The following is a 14,988-nucleotide window of genomic DNA, read 5'->3' as shown; positions in this document are numbered from 1 at the left end:
TTCCCACCTACCTTTGTACTGGGTATTGCTTTTCAGTTTCTCTTCCCCTGAAGGAGATTGGGGTTTTTTTTTGGACAACAAACCGGCAGCTTTACTGACGGTGTCAGCGCAGATCCTTCCAGATTCAATTTCATGACCTGCGGCGGAAAAATCTCACCTTTTTAAATCGAGTTTCGGGGATGAGAGCGTCGCTGATACCGGCACTCTTTGCCCACCCATCTCCAGCAGCAACTATCATAGACCCCGGACGTCCCAAAGTTCTTCACAGCCAATGAAGGACTTTTGTTTTTGAAGCGTAGTCGCTGTTGTAATGTAGGAAACGTGGCAGCCAATTTGCGCACAGCAAGCTCCCACAAACAGCAATGTGACAATGACCAGATCATCTGTTTTAGTGATGTTGGTTGAGGGATAACTATTAGTTTGGGCACCGGGGAGAACTGCCCACTGCTCTTCTTCAAAATAGTGCCATGGGATCTTTTAAGACCACCGGAGAGGGCAGACGGAGCCTCGGTTTAATGTCTCATCCCGAAAGACGACCCTTCTGACAGAGCGGCGCTCCCTCAGTACTGCCCCTCCGACAGTGCGGTGCTCCCTCAGTACTGCCCCTCCGACAGTGCGGCGCTCCCTCAGTACCGCCCCTCCGACAGTGCGGCGCTCCCTCAGTACCGCCCCTCCGACAGTGCGGCACTCCCTCAGTACTGCCCCTCCGACAGTGCGGCGCTCCCTCAGTACCGCCCCTCCGACAGTGCGGCGCTCCCTCAGTACCGCCCCTCCGACAGTGCGGCGCTCCCTCAGTATTGCCCCTCCGACAGTGCGGCGCTCCCTCAGTATTGCCCCTCCGACAGTGCGGCGCTCCCTCAGTACCGCCCCTCCGACAGTGCGGCGCTCCCTCAGTACCGCCCCTCCGACAGTGCGGCGCTCCCTCAGTACCGCCCCTCCGACAGTGCGGCGCTCCCTCAGTACCGCCCCTCCGACAGTGCGGCGCTCCCTCAGTACCGCCCCTCCGACAGTGCGGCGCTCCCTCAGTACCGCCTCTCCCACAGTGCGGCGCTCCCTCAGTACCGCCCCTCCGCCAGTGCGGCGCTCCCTCAGTACCGCCCCTCCGACAGTGCGGCGCTCCCTCAGTACCGCCCCTCCGACAGTGCGGCGCTCCCTCAGTACCGCCCCTCCGACAGTGCGGCGCTCCCTCAGTACCGCCCCTCCGACAGTGCGGCGCTCCCTCAGTACCGCCCCTCCGACAGTGCGGCGCTCCCTCAGTACCGCCCCTCCGACAGTGCGGCGCTCCCTCAGTACCGCCCCTCCGACAGTGCGGCGCTCCCTCAGTACCGCCCCTCCGACAGTGCGGCGCTCCCTCAGTACCGCCCCTCCGACAGTGCGGCGCTCCCTCAGTACCGCCCCTCTGACAGTGCGGCGCTCCCTCAGTACCGCCCCTCCGACAGTGCGGCGCTCCCTCAGTACCGCCCCCCCCACAGTGCGGCTCTCCCTCAGTACCACCCCTCCGACAGTGCGGCGCTCCCTCACTACCGCCCCTCCGACAGTGCGGCGCTCCCTCAGTACCGCCCCTCCGACAGTGCGGCGCTCCCTCAGTACCGCCCCTCCGACAGTGCGGTGCTCCCTCAGTACTGCCCCTCCGACAGTGGGGCCCTCCCTCAGTACCGCCCCTTCGACAGTGCGGCGCTCCCTCAGTACCGCCCCTCCGACAGTGCGGCGCTCCCTCAGTACCGCCCCTCCCACAGTGCGGCTCTCCCTCAGTACCGCTCTCCCTCAGTACCACCCCTCCGACAGTGCGGCGCTCCCTCAGTACCGCCCCTCCCACAGTGCGGCTCTCCCTCAGTACCACCCCTCCGACAGTGCGGCGCTCCCTCAGTACTGCCCCTCCGACAGTGCGGCGCTCCCTCAGTACTGCCCCTCCGACAGTGCGGTGCTCCCTCAGTACTGCCCCTCCGACAGTGCGGCGCTCCCTCAGTACTGCCCCTCCGACAGTGCGGTGCTCCCTCAGTACTGCCCCTCCGACAGTGCGGCGCTCCCTCAGTACCGCCCCTCCGACACTGCGGCGCTCCCTCAGTACCGCCCCTCCCACAGTGCGGCTCTCCCTCAGTACCGCCCCTCCGACAGTGCGGCGCTCCCTCAGTACTGGCACTGGACTGTCAGCCTAGATTTTTGTGCTCGAGTCTCTGGAGCGGGGACTCGAACCCACAACCTCCTGACTCAGAGGGGAGGGTGCTACCCACTGGGCTGACAAGGTGGTGGTGGGGGGCCTTCAGCCGAGTCAGTGAGGTGTCTCAGAATCCTATCCTTACCCCCCGCATCCATACCTTGAGGCAGAAGCAGGAACCCTGGTGTTGGGGTGGGTGCAGTCGTCAAATCTGTCTTTGTTCGACAGCTCCCCTAACGACCGCCCGTGACACTCAGCCAGACGTTGGCAGTAAGAAATAGACAGGGATTTTTTATTACATTTACAGGCGACATAAGAGAGGACATAAAAATCAGAATTTACAACCGAGTTCTGTACATATTTTGCTTTCGTTTAAAATACAAGGGACCGTGCTACGCCAATCTTCCCCCCCTCCCCCGCCCACAAGCGGCTTGACGATTTCCCCCTTTTTGAAACTGGCTTTCTATGCCGGATCGATAAACAGCAGGCCGCCTCGTCAACGAGGAGAAGGTTAGGGGAGCACGGCCGATGTGTGCGAGTGTGAAAAAAAACTCCACGCGGTCTCCTCCCGCCGTGTAAAAATATCACCTCCTGCAAAATAAAGAGAGAACACGTTTATTCGCAAGTCAAGTTTAAAAAAAAAACACGCAGCTTTCAGAATGTCGGCCGCCTTCCTGCCTATGACGAAGGCGGCGACTCTCGTTAGAAACATAGAAAAATAGTAGCAGGAGTCGGCCATTCGACCCTGCGAGCCTGCTCCGCCATTCAGTATGATCAGGGCTGATCCTCTATCTCAATACCATATTCCCGCGCTCTCCCCATACCCCTTGATGTCTTTTGTGTCTAGAAATCTATCTCCTTCTTAAATAGATTCAGTGACTTGACCTCCACAGCCTTCTGTGGTAGAGAATTCCACAGGTTCACTGATGTGAGTGAAGACATTTCTCCTCATCTCAGTCCTAAATGTCCTACCCCGTATCCTGAGACTGTGACCCCTCGTTCTAGACCCCCCAGCCAGGGGAAACATCCTCCCTGCATCCAGTCTGTCTAGTCCTGTCAGAATTTTATATGTTTCAATGAGATCCCCTCTCATTCTTCTAAACTCTAGTGAATACAGGCCTAGTCGACCCAATCTCTCCTCATACGACAGTCCTGCCATCCCACGAATCAGTCTGGTGAACCTTCGCTGCACTCCCTCTATGGCAAGTATATCCTTTCTTAGGTAAGGAGACCAAAACTGCACACAGTACTCCAGGTGTGGTCTCACCAAGGCCCTGTACAACTGTAGTAAGACATCCTTGCTCCTGTACTCAAATCCTCTTGCAATGAAGGCCAACATACCATTTGCCTTCCTAACTGCTTGCTGCACCTGCATGCTTGCTTTCAGTGACTGGTGTACAAGGACACCCAGGTCCCTTTGTACATCAGCATTTCCCAATCTATCACCATTTAAATAATACTCTACCTTTCTGTTTTTCCTACCGAAGTGGATAACTTCACATTTATCCACATTAAACTGCATCTGCCATCTATTTGCCCACTCGCTCAACTTGTCTAAGTCGCCTTGAAGCCTCTTTGCTTCCTTCGGTGATGTGGGCGCAGATTGGCTGCTGCGTTTCCTACGTTACAAGTGACCATACTGCAAAAGTATTTCATTGGGGATATGGATTCAAGGGGGCCCCCCGATGTGCTGCTCGATCGTGTGGGGCAGCACCTCCCGTGCCCGTCCGCCGGATTATTGGATTGTGATTGGGTGGATTTGGGGGCGAAACACGGCATGCGGGCTCCCTCCAGGCCGGAGGTCGAGGGGCTGAATGGCCTACTCCTGTTCCGATGTTCCAGGGGTCGCTGGGCAGATTGTTCGCTTTGGCTCCCCACCCCCCCCGGTCGGGGGTCGGAGGCCATAGCGCCTAGTCGCTGCTGCCGGGGTTGGGCAACTCGGCACAAGCCCCGGGGATGGAATCCCGGGATGTCTCCCTGCTCTCGCCGGGCCTAGAATTACTTCGAATTTTAAAAGGACAGAAACAGGCCGTTCGGCCCCTCTGCTCCGTGCTGGTGTTTCTGCTCCACACGAGCCTCCTCCTGCCCCTCTTCATCTCACCCCATCACCATATCCTTCTATTCCTTTCTCCCTCATGTGTTTATCCGGCTTCCCCCTTAAACGCGTCGACGCTATTCGCCTCGACCACTCCCTGTGGTAGCGAGTTCCACATTCTCACCACTCTCTGGGGAAAGAAGTTTCTCCTGAATTCCCGATTGGATTTATTAGTGATTCTCATATTGACGGCCCCTAGTTCTGGTCTCCCCGACAATTGGAAACATCTTCTCCACGTCAACCCTATCGAAACCCCGTCATAATCTTGAAGACCTCTATCAGGTCACCCCTCAGCCTTCCCTTTTCAAGAGAAAAGAGCCTCAGACTCCGCTCAGCAGAGGACAGTATCAGTGAGACACACTGGGAAGCCCCGGCGCTTCCTCTCCCTGCGGATGTGTATACTTGGTTATCGCGCACGCGCTGGGTCGGCACACTGACCTTCATCGCTCCTTGTTGGACCGCAGGTCAGTGGTCACGGGGTCGTGCTGGATGGTCTGATGCAACATCAACGCCAGGAGCCCGGCCCGATTGGCCATCGCCATCCTCACGTTCCGCTCCTGCTCAAACAACTCGTCCAGTTTGTACCACTGTCAAACAGCGAAGGGTTAAACATCAGTAGAGATAGAGTCAGTGACACAGGGCGCTGGGGGAGAGGGGTTACTGAGTGACAGTGTGAGGGAGCTGGATTAACATCAGCAGAGATACAGTCAGTGACACAGGGCGCTGGGGGAGAGGGGTTACTGAGTGACCGTGTGAGGGAGCTGGATTAACATCAGTAGAGATACAGTCAGTGACACAGGGCGCTGGGGGAGAGGGGTTACTGAGTGACCGTGTGAGGGAGCTGGATTAACATCAGTAGAGATACAGTCAGTAACACAGGGCGCTGGGGGAAGAGGGGTTACAGTGCAGGTTGCGGGGACTCTGGAATCTGCCCGCGGTTACAGTACTCTCCTGCTCCTGGCGCCAGGCCTCGGGCCACGTACCACACGAACGCGCTCCAGGTCCACCTCCGCCCGCCGCAGCTTCTCCCAGCAGTAGTGCTTGTTGCACTTGCGCTTGGCCACTCGACAGAAATCGCCCGTCAGCTCGAAGACATCCTTCACCATCGGGCACCCGCACACCTCATCCGCAGAGATCTGGGACCCAACGGCAAGGTACAGCACGGGTTAGATACAGAGTAAAGCTCCCTCTGCACTGTCCCCATCAAACACTCCCAGGGCAGGTACAGCACGGGTTAGATACAGAGTAAAGCTCCCTCTACACTGTCCCCATCAAACACTCCCAGGGCAGGTACAGCACGGGTTAGATACAGAGTAAAGCTCCCTCTACACTGTCCCATCAAACACTCCCAGGGCAGGTACAGCACGGGTTAGATACAGAGTAAAGCTCCCTCGACACTGTCCCATCAAACACTCCCGGGGCAGGTACAGCACGGGTTAGATACAGAGTAAAGCTCCCTCTACACTGTCCCATCAAACACTCCCAGGGCAGGTACAGCACGGGTTAGATACAGAGTAAAGCTCCCTCTACACTGTCCCATCAAACACTCCCGGGGCAGGTACAGCACGGGTTAGATACAGAGTAAAGCTCCCTCTACACTGTCCCCATCAAACACTCCCAGGGCAGGTACAGCATGGGTTAGATACAGAGTAAAGCTCTAACTACACTGTCCCATCAAACACTCCCGGGGCAGGTACAGCACGGGTTAGAAACAGAGTAAAGCTCCCTCTACACTGTCCCCATCAAACACTCCCAGGGCAGGTACAGCACGGGTTAGATTACAGCGTAAAGCTCCCTCTACACTGTCCCATCAAACACTCCCAGGGCAGGTACAGCACGGGGTTAGATACAGAGTAAAGCTCCCTCTACACTGTCCCATCAAATACTCCCAGGGCAGGTACAGCACGGGTTAGATACAGAGTAAAGCTCCCTCTACACTGTCCCATCAAACACTCCCAGGGCAGGTAAAGCATGGGTTAGATACAGAGTAAAGCTCCCTCTACACTGTCCCATCACACACTCCCAGGGCAGGTACAGCACGGGTTAGATACAGAGTAAAGCTCCCTCCACACTGTCCCATCAAACACTCCCAGGGCAGGTACAGCACAGGTTAGATACAGAGTAAAGCTCCCTCTACACTGTCCCCATCAAACACTCCCAGGACAGGTACAGCACAGGTTAGATACAGAGTAAAGCTCCCTCTACACTGTCCCCATCAAACACTCCCAGGGCAGGTACAGCACGGGGGTAGATACAGAGTAAAGCTCCCTCTACACTGTCCCATCAAACACTCCCAGGGCAGGTACAGCACGGGGTTAGATACAGAGTAAAGCTCCCTCTACACTGTCCCATCAAACACTCCCAGGGCAGGTACAGCAGTGGTCAGACACAGAGTAAAGCTCCCTCTACACTGTCCCATCAAACACTCCCAGGGCAGGTACAGCACAGGTTAGATACAGAGTAAAGCTCCCTCTACACTGTCCCCATCAAACACTCCCAGGGCAGGTACAGCACGGGTTAGATACAGAGTAAAGCTCCCTCTACACTGTCCCATCAAACACTCCCAGGGCAGGTACAGCACGGGGTTAGATACAGAATAAAGCCCCCTCAACACTGTCCCATCAAACACTCCCAGGGCAGGGACAGCACGGGTTAGGTCCAGAGTAAAGCTCCCTCTACACTGTCCCTATCAAACACTCCCAGGGCAGGTACAGCACGGGTTAGATACACAGTAAAGCTCCCTCTACACTGTCCCCATCAAACACTCCCAGGGCAGGTACAGCATGGGTTAGATACAGAGTAAAGCTCCCTCTACACTGTCCCCATCAAACACTCCCAGGGCAGGTACAGCACGGGGTTAGATACAGAGTAAAGCTCCCTCTACACTGTCCCATCAAATACTCCCAGGGCAGGTACAGCACGGGTTAGATACAGAGTAAAGCTCCCTCTACACTGTCCCATCAAACACTCCCAGGGCAGGTACAGCATGGGTTAGATACAGAGTAAAGCTCCCTCTACACTGTCCCATCAAACACTCCCAGGGCAGGTACAGCACGGGTTAGATACAGAGTAAAGCTCCCTCTACACTGTCCCATCAAACACTCCCAGGGCAGGTACAGCACAGGTTAGATACAGAGTAAAGCTCCCTCTACACTGTCCCCATCAAACACTCCCAGGGCAGGTACAGCACGGGTTAGATAGAGAGTAAAGCTCCCTCTGCACTGTCCCCATCAAACACTCCCAGGGCAGGTACAGCACGGGTTAGATACAGAGTAAAGCTCCCTCTACACTGTCCCATCAAACACTCCCAGGGCAGGTACAGCACGGGTTAGATACAAAGTAAAGCTCCCTCTACACTGTCCCAACATACACTCCCAGGTGAGGTGAGAGTCAGGGTGAGCGCTCTGACCGAACGCCTGGCCCAGTTCTCCCCATTAAAAGCAGAGGCTGACGCAACAGCCACACGTTACCTTGGGGTCTCGCGAATGCTCGGGGCACAGAACCTGCAGCCTCTTGCAGTAGGTCTTGCTCTGGGTGTTGTAAACGTCGCAGAATAATCGTGTGGCCCTGCGAAGGAACGAGAGAGTACGTCAGAGAGTTTGCATCAGTTTGAAAGGCCCCGCTCCCTGCAGAGAGGAGGCAGCGGGCTGCGCGCACGCACACTTACTGCAGGCCACGGGGTAAGCTTTGCACAGGAAAGGGGGCAGAGAAAGAAATTGGCGGGCTAGTCAGCCAGAGAGAGAAGTCGCTCGGCATTTTGAAGCGAGCAGTTCGAAGCCAATGTCTCCCTGACCATCTCCAACACCACACAGACAGCAATAAACTTTCCTCCTTCGCTCCCCTCCCAGCACCAAACGCCCCACAACGGGCAGGGTCTCGCTCTCTCTCGTTACTCACCCCTGGAAGGTGCCGTTCTCTGGACGACATTCAGGCTTGGGCTGAGAAGTGGCAGGTAACATTCGCGCCACACAAGTGCCAGGCAATGAGCATCTCCAACAAGAGAGCGTCTAACCACCGCCCCTTGACATTCAATGGCATTACCATCGCCGAATCCCCCACCATCAACATCCTGGGGGTCACCATTGACCAGAAACTTAACTGGACCAGCCACATAAATACTGTGGCTACAAGAGCAGGTCAGAGGCTGGGAATTCTGCGGCGAGTGTCTCACCTCCTGACTCCCCAAAGCCTTTCCACCATCTGCAAGGCACAAGTCAGGAGTGTGATGGAATACTCTCCACTTGCCTGGATGAGTGCAGCTCCAACAACACTCGAGAAGCTCGACACCATCCAGGACAAAGCAGCCCGCTTGATCGGTACCCCATCCACCACCTTAAACATTCACTCCCTCCACCACCGGCGCACCGTGGCTGCAGTGTGGACCATCTACAAGATGCACTGCAGCAACTCGCCAAGGCTTCTTCGGCAGCACCTCCCAAACCCGCGACCTCTTCCACCTGGAAGGACAAGGGCAGCAGGTGCATGGGGACACCACCACCTCCAAGTTCCCCTCCAAGTCACACACACCATCCTGACTTGGAGGTATATCGGCTGTTCCTTCATCGTCGCTGGGTCAAAATCCTGGAACTCCCTCCCTAACAGCACTGTGGGAGCACCTTCACCACACGGACTGCAGCGGTTCAAGAAGGCGGCTCACCACCACCTTCTCAAGGGCAATTAGGGATGGGCAATAAATGCTGGCCTTGCCAGCAACGCCCACATACCATGAACAAATTTGAAAAACCCTCGAAGGGGCAGTTCTGTGCCCCGTTACCCCCCCCCGCTCAAGGGGCCTGTTCTGTGCCCCGTTGCTCACCCCTCGAGGGGGCAGTTCTGCACCCTGTTACTTACCCCTCGATGCGGGTCGGGTACATGGATCCAAACGATGTCTGACTCTCGTACTGCAAGTGAAAAAGAGAGAGAGGGCGAGTGAGAATGGAGCCCATGCCAACTGAAACACTGGCCCCCCACCCCTCCCCTCTGTTGATGGTGGGGAGGGGCTGTGAAGGAATAGCCATGATTCAGAGAAATACACGATACCATGAACACATTTCTAGTATTAATAAAAGACATACAGGAAACTTTCGATTGACCGGTACCTAAATAACCGGAAATCTCGGTTAACCGGCAAAATTCAGGAGTAGGTTCAGGTAATTTTTATTACTTTTTTTACACCATTTGTTGCTGTGCAAGGGTGTGGCTGCAGCTGTTGCTAAGCTACAGAGACGCTTGCAACTTGTGCCCATTGTTCTGAAGCTGCAACAGGGTTTGTTGCTTTATACGGAGCTCTCAGCTCCGTATCTTTTACTATAGCGTTCGGTTATCCGGAATTTTTGATGAAGCGGCACCACGTCGGTCCCGTCGGTGCTGGATAAAAAAAAGTTTCCTGTACTGGGTTTAAAAGACACAAGTCTCAGCAGACAAGGCTATGAACAGAATACAGGCTTCTGAGAAAAGGTCAGTTGATAACAAAGCTGTAAACAAGCTTTGAAGTGGGAATTAGTTAACTATACTAAAACAATGAAAGATTGAAGCCCACCATTGGTGCTTCCGAAAGGTCTAGAGTTTGAAGGTAACACAATGAAAATGCCTAGTTTAAAGTGTGAAGAGCTAACACGTAAAACAGAAATACAAACATTAAAAGAGGCATGTGCCTTTGAAACAGTACATCAAGTAAAGAAACCTGCTGGTCAAATAGTTTTATGCTAAACTTGGAAAACAGGAACCACAAGATTAAATATGCAACCAATCGAGATAGCTTGAAAACAAGTAAACACACACAGTTAAAGTGGTTTCGAATTACATATTGTAAATATAATACCAACAAGAAGGCTTTGAAAATATGACTTCAATAGAGACACCAAACAATTGCATTGTGTTTGTATTAAACTTGGATCACCACGGAGTCAGAATGTCTGCTAAAAACCAGTAAAGCCAATATTAAGAACTGAATTAAAGCATTTTGTAGGAATGACATCAAACAGAAACCATAGCTGTCATTGTTTTTATGATGGCTTTTGGAACACCTAAAGGTAGAGAAATAATTATGCATGCAATAGTTGAATTGATAGTAAGATAGAAGGCATTCGAAAGAGGGAGCAATAAAGACAATTAGCTGACATCAGCAGAGAACATCAAAGAAGAAACCACTGCCAAAAGAGTATAAAAATAAGAGCTTTTCAAACAGAAAGTCAGAACTCGCTGAACGGGCAAAGCGTTTCTCAACTCTTCAGAGGGATCTCTGTGTCTTTGACTATGAGTCTCGGGAAGTCAAAGTGATTGATTTTGGTGGATGTTCTGGATTTGGAAATAAGTAAGAAATGAGAAATGTAACAAAGTAAAGATTTGAGAATAAGGATCTCTGAGAAATAAGAAATGTAAGCTAATTGTATTTTGAATTGTTAATGTTGCGACTGATTCAACAGATGTTAACTGAATGTCGGCTCTTAAATAAAACGATATATTTTTAGAATTATCTCAAAGAGTAATTCTGTATAGACTCGCAAACCCACATTTCTGTACACTCTTTTGTAAGGAGTTGCAGAATTCTGGGGGGTATTCCGGACCCTCATAATATCCGGAAGGTTACAGTCTAGTTCAACTTCTTAAAAGTACTACAGGAAACTTTCGTTTAACCGGAGGTTAAAAGTCCGCAAAGCTCTATCTACCGGCAAAATTCAGGAGCCGTTTTCTATAAAGTTTTTTTTACTTCTCATTGCTTTTTTTTTTCCCCAGTCAAGCTCTGCAAGGTCTGTAGCTAAGCAACAGCTTCAGCTAGAGACGCTTGCAGCTGCAGCCGACTGTTTTGAAGCTATTGCTAAGCAACAGGGTTTGTTGATTCACACGGAGCTGAGAAGCTCTGTATGTTTTAACATTATGGCTGGATTATACGGCAGTTTTGATCGAACGGCACCAGCTCGGTCCCGTCAGTACCGGATACCAGAAAGTTTCCTGTATCTGGAGGACGGTAACATCATCAGTCATTCCGTTCCTTTAGGGAGAGAGAGCCTGAACCTTTAAACCCATTTAAGCGTCTTATGGAATTCGGCTATCTCTAACTTAAGTTGAAGGTGAACGTCTGGGGAATACGCCTGATCTGGGATAGCCCAAAAGGGCTAGGAGTGTATCCCTTCAGGGCAAGACAGCAGCATGAAATCTGGTCACTTGAGGGAGCAGGACAACATGCTTTGCCGAGCGACATTCTCTCTGATGCTGCTACTTCTCTCTCTGAGATGACAGAGAGATGGGAGAATCATAATGAGGTAGCACAGAAGGAGGCCATTCGGCCCATCGTGTCTGTGCCGGCTCTTTGAACGAGCTGTCCAATTAGTCCCACTCCCCCCTGCTCTTTTCCCAATGACCTGCAAATTTTCCCCTTCAAGTATTTATCCAATTCCCTTTTGAAAGTTACTATTGAATCTGCTCCCACCGCCCTTTCAGGCAGCGCGTTCCAGATCATAACAACTCGCTGCGTAAAAAACATTCTCCTCATCTCCCCTCTGGTTCTTTTACCGATTATCTTCAATCTGTGTCCTCTGGTTACCGGCCCTCCTGCCACTGGAAACAGTTTCTCTCTCTCTACTCTATCAAAACCCCTCATGATTTTGAACACCTCTATTTAATCTCCCCTTAACCTTCTCTGCTCTAAGGCGGTGATGAAGGCTGCAAGCCAGGGCCGAGGCTCAAGGAGAGGTCAGGCCATAAATTCAGGTCTGGGGCTTTGGGGACCCATGACTATTTCCTCTGGTGGGGGGAGTCCTGAACAAGGAGTGGGGGCAGAACCTTAAAATTAGAGCCAGGCTGTTCAGGGGTGATGTCAGGAAGCACTTCTTCAGACAAAGGCTGGTGGAAATCTGGAACTCTCTCCCCCAAAAGGCTGTGGATGCTAAGGGTCAATTGGAGCTTTCAAGACTGAGATTGATGGATTTATGTTGGATAAGAGTACGAGGGGATATGGAGAGAAGATGGGCTGTTGCGGGTCAGATCAGCCATGATCTCACTGAATGCCGGAACAGGCTTGAGGGGCTGAACGGCCCCCTCCTGTCCCCATGGAACAGGCTCGAAGGGCTGAATAATGGCCTCCTCCTGTGGCTCGAAGGGGCCGAATGGGCTCCTCCTGTCCCACGCTCAAATGACTCAAGGGGGAGCACTCCTGTGGGCAAGAGGTGCCACTCAGGAACGCCTCACCCACGAGCTTAGTCCCACCAGTTTATGAGATGGTGGCAGTGTGGAGCCCCAATGGTTTTTGCAACTTTCCAGGAATGCAATTGGTTGTCTGTATTCCTTCCCCAATTAGATGGGAGAAAACAAGGTGCTACCAACACAGAGCCATTCAGCAAAGACTGTATTTGCAGACGCAATGTAGAGAAAGACATTATTCTGAGCACAGCGGTGCCCTTGTGGGACTGACTCCAGTACCTTGGCGTAGCAACGCTCCATGTGCTTCAGGGCGGTTTTGGGATTGATGGGATGCCCACAGGACACACAGAAAATCTGGAAATCGGCCTCCTCACTGTCACCTTCGTTCACCTGTCAAAACGAGAGGAACATGGGTCTCAGGCCAGGCTGGTGACAACAACACGCGCACAGGCATTGAACACAATCCCAATGGACACAACCCCTTCCCATTCACTCCCATTGTACACAATCCCAATAGACCCAGCCCCTTCCCATTCACTCCCACTGGACCCAACCCCTTCCTATTCACACCCATTGTACACAATCCCAATGGACCCAACCCCTTCCCATTCACTCCCATTGCACAGAATCCCAATGGACCAAACCCCTTCCCATTCACTCCCATTGCACACGATCCCAATGGACCCAACCCCTTCCCATTCACTCCCATTGTACACAATCCCAATGGACCCAACCCCTTCCCATTCACTCCCATTGTACAGAATCCCAATGGACGCAACCCCTTCCCATTCACTCCACTTGTACACAATCCCAATGGACCAACCTCTTCCCATTCACTCCCATTGTACAGAATCCCAATGGACCCAACCCCTTCCCATTCACTCCCACTGTACACAATCCCAATGGACCCAACCCCTTCCCATTCATTCCCACTGTACACAATCCCAATGGACCCAACCCCTTCCCTTCCCATTCATTCCCACTGTACACAATCCCAATGGACCAACCTCTTCCCATTCACTCCCATTGTACAGAATCCCAATGGACCCAACCCCTTCCCATTCACTCCCATTGTACACAATCCCAATGGACCCAACCCCTTCCCATTCACTCCCATTGTATAGAATCCCAATGGACCCAACCCCTTCCCATTCACTCCCACTGTACAGAGCCCCCGCTGACCTCCTCATCTTCTTTGATCGACTGCTGCTTGGCTTTGGTGATGATGGTCTCCAGCTCGTGGAACTTGCGCTCCATCTCCTGCAGCTTGCAGCGGGCCTGCTGCTGCTCCCGCCGGATCTTCTCCAGGAGTTTCTTGCCGTGCTCCTCAGCGATGCAGGGGCTCTGCTGCCACTGCTGGATCCGCTGCGGGAGAATCTCGTAGATGCGGCTGCGGAGTGACCAGAGCGTAAAAACAGTCAAGGGGCAGAGCCCGAGGAGGCGCGCGGCATTCGCAACTACAACTTGCATTTATCCAGCGCCTTGAACGTAGTATATTCAAGAATGCGAGGTTATGCACTTTGGTTGGCAAAAACAGGAAGGCAGATCTGGTTCACTAATGTCCTTTAGGGAAGGAAATCTACCGCCCTTACCCGGTCTGGCCGATATGTGACTCCAGACCCACTGTGTGCTGTGAGGAGGATGCAGAGAAACTCCAGTATGATTTGGACAGGTTGGGTGATTGGGCAGATGCAGTATAATGTGGATAAATGCGAGGTTATCCACTTTGGTGGCAAAAACAGGAAGGCAGATTATTACCTGAACGGCAATAGATTGGGAAAAGGGGAAGTGCAACGAGACCTGGGCGTCCTTGTGCACCAGTCGCTGAAGGTAAGCATGCAGGTGCAGCAGGCGGTTAAGGCGGCAAATGGTATGTTGGCCTTCGTAGCGAGAGGGTTCGAGTACAGGAGCAAGGATGTCTTGCTGCAGTTGTACAGGGGCCTTGGTGAGACCACACCTTGAGTATTGTGTGCAGTTTTGGTCGCCTTATCTGAGGAAGGATGCTCGTGCCATGGAGGGAGTGCAGCGAAGATTCACCAGACTGATACCTGGGATGGCAGGAATGATGTATGAGGAGAGATTGGGTCGATTGGGCTTGTACTCGCTGGAGTTTAGAAGAATGAGAGGGGATCTCATTGAAACTTATAAAATTCTAACAGGACTGGACAGACTAGATGCAGGAAGGATGTTCCCGATGGCCGGGGAGTCCAGAACCAGGGGTCACAGTCTAAGGATAAGGGGTAAGCCATTTAGGACTGAGATGAGGAGGAATTTCTTCACCCAGAGAGTGGTGTACCTGTGTAATTCTCTACCACACAAGGTAGTTGAGGCCAATTCATTAAATATATTCAAGAAGGAGTTAGATATATTTCTTAAGGCTAAAAAAATCAAGGGATATGGGGAGAAAGCAGGGACCGGGTACTGAATTTGGATGATCAGCCATGATCTCATTAAATGGCGGAACAGGCTCGAGGGGCCGAATGGCCTACTCCTGCTCCTATCTTCTATGTTTAAAACATCCCAAGGCCCTTCACAGGAGCGTAAATCAGACACAATTTGACCCCGAGCCACATAAGGAGATATTAGGGACCGGCGACCA

General features: G+C 52.7%; 1 protein-coding gene across 4 annotated transcripts in view; it reads right to left on the bottom strand.

The window, feature by feature from the left end:
* Positions 1-2,430: 2,430 nt before the first annotated feature.
* LOC147086843 (CXXC-type zinc finger protein 1-like) overlaps positions 2,431-14,988 on the bottom strand; it is a 60,004-nt gene continuing 47,446 nt past the window's right edge. For all 4 annotated transcript variants that reach the window (XM_085979023.1, XM_085979022.1, XM_085979025.1 and 1 more), the window contains 7 exons: positions 13,572-13,779; positions 12,669-12,779; positions 9,102-9,151; positions 7,721-7,817; positions 5,234-5,386; positions 4,689-4,837; positions 2,431-2,746 (listed from right to left, as the gene is read on the bottom strand). In XM_085979023.1, the coding sequence (XP_085835149.1) occupies positions 4,691-4,837; positions 5,234-5,386; positions 7,721-7,817; positions 9,102-9,151; positions 12,669-12,779; positions 13,572-13,779 (766 nt within the window). In that variant the 3' untranslated portion in view covers positions 2,431-2,746; positions 4,689-4,690. The remainder of the gene's footprint in view (positions 2,747-4,688; positions 4,838-5,233; positions 5,387-7,720; positions 7,818-9,101; positions 9,152-12,668; positions 12,780-13,571; positions 13,780-14,988) is intronic.

Source organism: Somniosus microcephalus, unplaced genomic scaffold (genome assembly GCF_052327205.1).
Source record: "Somniosus microcephalus isolate GS21.2 unplaced genomic scaffold, FLI_Smic_1.0 unresolved_chr7, whole genome shotgun sequence".
Lineage (NCBI taxonomy): Eukaryota > Metazoa > Chordata > Chondrichthyes > Squaliformes > Somniosidae > Somniosus > Somniosus microcephalus.
This window is presented reverse-complemented; position numbering and strand designations above follow the sequence as displayed.